The sequence below is a fragment of the Mesitornis unicolor genome, unplaced genomic scaffold (genome assembly GCF_000695765.1).
Source record: "Mesitornis unicolor isolate BGI_N332 unplaced genomic scaffold, ASM69576v1 scaffold14157, whole genome shotgun sequence".
Taxonomy (NCBI): Eukaryota; Metazoa; Chordata; class Aves; order Mesitornithiformes; family Mesitornithidae; genus Mesitornis; species Mesitornis unicolor.
Window position 1 is genome coordinate 1 of NW_010195856.1, and position 3,829 is coordinate 3,829.

General features: G+C 56.5%; 1 protein-coding gene across 1 annotated transcript in view; it reads right to left on the bottom strand.

Annotated features, from left to right (window-relative positions):
* Positions 1–815: 815 nt before the first annotated feature.
* LOC104543612 (histidine--tRNA ligase, cytoplasmic-like) overlaps positions 816–3,829 on the bottom strand; it is an 11,330-nt gene continuing 8,316 nt past the window's right edge. The window contains 5 exon segments of the mRNA XM_010188266.1: positions 816–875; positions 1,666–1,780; positions 1,782–1,795; positions 2,267–2,383; positions 3,679–3,825. Of these exon segments, the coding sequence (XP_010186568.1) occupies positions 816–875; positions 1,666–1,780; positions 1,782–1,795; positions 2,267–2,383; positions 3,679–3,825 (453 nt within the window).

A 3,829-nucleotide genomic window follows, 5' to 3' on the forward strand; every position in this document is an offset into this window, starting at 1 on the left:
GACCCCCCACCGGCCTTTTTCCACGCCAGAAACCCCGGTGGGATTTATTTTACATCCCCTCCACCAACCTGTTTTGCAAAAGGGAGACTAAGCTGGATGAGGGGAGCTGGGGGACACCCCAAGGCACCCGCAGGACACGTTTCACCCATGGCCAGGGCATGGGGAGCCCACCCAGGGCTGGAGGGGGCTTTGCTCTGCACATGGCACAGGGGTTGGCAGCAGCGGTCACATCTTGAGGCAAGGAGGGAGCATTGCAGCTGAAGAAACGTCCACGGTGACATTTAAAAACCGGCTGTGGCTCAGCAAGGCAGGTGGAGGTAAATCCCTGCCCCAAGCAGAAAGCAGGAACAAGGAGGCACGGAGTGGGAGAGACAGATTTATTATGTTTCTGGGAGCAGCGCCTTTACATTTTGCTTGGGATAAGGTCACCTCCCTGCAGCCAGAGAAGAGAGATGGGACAGGACGTTTATTCGGAGCGACAGGAACAAGAAGCTGCAGCCAAGACCCCGTGGGCTGCTGACAGCACCGGGCTCCACACGTTACCGTGACAGCAGACAGGGAGGCTCCGTTTGCCAGAGCCACTTGTAAAAACATCCTCCCAGCAACACACCCGGGGGGCCAGGGCACGTAGTAAGGGTCGGTGCAGCCTCTCTGCTCCCACCGGCAAAGGGAGGGCACAAGACAAGAATAAATACAGCTTTCAAAGCACCCTCCCCCCAGCCCCTCACCACTGCCAAGGAGCCTGGCGAAGGCATTCACGGGAGGAAATCTGTCAGCCAGTATCTGACACACGAGCAGACGTGTCTGGAAGGGGTTTAAGGCTGGCTCGTCCGCATCCTGATCTCCTCCACCAGGGTCTCCCTGCGAATGTTGACCTACACAGGAGGGAAACACAAAGTTCCTTCAGTACATCACGAGCAGCTTGACGTACCGTGACCTTCTCTGGTCCCTGAGGGATGGCCCCCACCGCATTGCTGGCCCTGTGTCACACGAGATCACCCCATGGTGCTGTCACCAGTCCCTCTATGGGGATCGAGTGGGCTGCAACACAGGAGCTCAAGCACCTCCCTGCAAGCCCTTTCCTGCCCAGCAACTGTGAGAGCGATGCTCTTCCCAGTCTCTCCTACTGGTTCCAAAGTCAAGACCCGTGCACAGATCAGCACTGGTCCTACTTGTGCAGCTTCAGCGATGGCCCTGAGCCCTGGAAGGAAAGCTCAAGCAGTCATACAGCCCACTGAATCACCCTGCCGTGCTCCTGAACTGAGGAGCAGCTTGGTGACAAACTGACACAGGCCATGTGCTCCACAGCAAGTCAAGAGGGGCTGAGGAAACTCGCCTCACCCAGTCTCCAAAATTGCACCCACAAGGCCACCACCATCAGTCTGCCAGCCCTGGCTCACAGGGGGAGTCTTCCCATCATTGCACCTTCTGCATAAGCAGCTGTGTTAAGCCTTGGAGGCTCTTCACATCAGGTGGAAGGGCTTTACTCCTCTGATCTCCCCTTCAGGCACTACACTCAAAGTGAGGACTGGCAAAGCCACCTTGCCACGTACAACCTGAGAGCAGCGCTGCACAGCAGAGTACGGATGGGTCTGGAGGGCTGCCCTGAGCTGGGATGAAGGGTCCAGGAGCCACCCCCCTCACACCGAGCTACCACGGCCTCACCTCCTCCCTGGTTGCCACCACCCGCAGTTTGATGACTCCGTCCTTCAGCTCCTGCTCGCCCACAATGGCAACAAGAGGGATGCCCGTCTCCTCGCAGTACTGCAGCTGGTTCAATGTACAGCATTTCCGCCTGGAAGGGAACCAGAGCACAAGGTCACCACCAGCACCCTCCTGTTTCGCCACACCCCTGCAACCAGGCACGGCTGGGCCAGTCTCGTAATTGCCGTCTGGTGCCTCCTCCCTGACCCCACTCCTCTCCTTGCAAGGCTCTGTGGTTTCTTTGCTTTTTGCTGGAAGCAGCATGGTATTTCCCTGCCACACAGCAGGGGCTGTGGTGCTGCCTGCTTTGGGGATCTGTCCTGACATACAGACACAGCCAGGGGAGCCCCTGCAGTGTTACAGGGGTAACCAAGTCACGCTGCCCTTCCTGGAGAACACCCGATTCGAGACACTGAAAAGAAGCAGGCTCTGTTCAGGAAGGCACTCTGCTGCCCACCTTCTCCCTGTGACTCCTTCCTCCCAAAGCAAAGCCAAGTCTGGTCCATTCCTGGCACAGAGAGGGGACCAGGCAGCTCCTGACTTTGTCATCCCCTGGTCATACCTTGATTCCAGCATCCCACAGCTCGGAGATGAGCTTCAGCCGCTCTTCAAGGAGCTTCTTTTGGGCAGAGGCCACCAGCACCTGTGTCTCTGTTGTTCTGATCTTTTCCTCAGAGGCCTAGAGAGGGTAAAAAGACTCAAAAGATGCCATGGACATAGAGGGGTATCTGAGACTCTATGAGCAGGATGGGTCACCACCTCAGGCATAACAATTCAGTGGTGAAGAGGATCAGGCTCAGTGGGATGAACAGCATCAACTCAGGAGAGTCAGGGAGGCCGCACAGACTGAGAATGTGCTGAGAATGAGCAATTTCCCTGCTCCAAGCAGCTCAGGATCCTCCCAGAGATCTGCTCCAAGCAGCTCAGGAGCAGCAAGCCCAGCAGAAGCTGGGCAGAGGCAGCTGCCTGCTCTGCAGCTGAGCTGGTAACTACAGGATAGATTAACAGCAGCAAGCTGAGGTGCTCCAGCACTGTCAGGAGCCACCTGCTCCCACGGCAAACGGTGGATACTCAAAGTGGCATTTTCCTGCCACTGCTTTCACTGAAGGGAGAAACCTTTAAAAGGTCACCTGCAGAGAAACAAACCTGGCCAGGACTGGAGGTGGTGGGGGAAGAATTCAGTTTCTGCTTAGAAATTTCAGTTGTGTCTGGCTGCCAAGAGACAACTCCCCACAACGGGCCTCTGGGGGAGGGAAATGTGCAGCAGCGCTGTGGGAGCCTACAAAGACCCATTTAACACCCGTTGATTGGAACAGAGGACAACACAGTGGTACAACAGCTCTGAGGAGCACAGAATAGGAAAGAGCTGTCTGGGAACACCTCAGAGACACCACACTCCCTGCCCTGGGACATCCCATCCCATCCCATCTGGTCTCTGTGGTGCCCTGGGCAGGATGGGCAGATGTGAGAGGCTGCTGTCTCCCTGCCAAGGAGGACGTGGGGTCCCACAGATGCAGAATGCAGTGGGGAACACTGAGGCATTTGACCTGGGCACCTGGTGCTGCTGAGGATTAAAGTGCGGCCTCCAGCTGCAGCTGAACGAGCCATGTCTGAGGGCTGCTGGAAGAGGGGTCTTACCCCCAGTGGGAGCCCCAGAGATCATCTCTCAAGCCAGAGAAGATCATTTATTATGTCCTGGTTCTGACTCCTGCTGCAGAGCACAGCAGAGGCCTGGCTGGTTTGTCCATCAAAGACTGCAGCAAGGAAGACTCACTTCAGCATCTGCTGGACTGAGGGGTACATAGGGAAGATCACAGAATGGTTTGGGTTGGAAGAGACATTAAAAATCATCTATTTCCACCCCCCCTGATGTGGGCAGGGACATCTTTCACTGGACTGGGCTGCTCAAAGCCCCATCCAACCTGTATATCCTTGCTCTTTCTCCATGCTTATTTGAGCACCAAAGGCACCTACCTCCACTCTCTGCTCTAGGATGGAGAAGATCCGCTCGATCCCAATGCTGACGCCCACGCAGGGCACCTTCCGTCCCTTGGGATCAAACATCCCCACCAGCCCGTCGTAGCGACCGCCTCCAGCCACGCTCCCCACGCTGACTGGCTTCTCC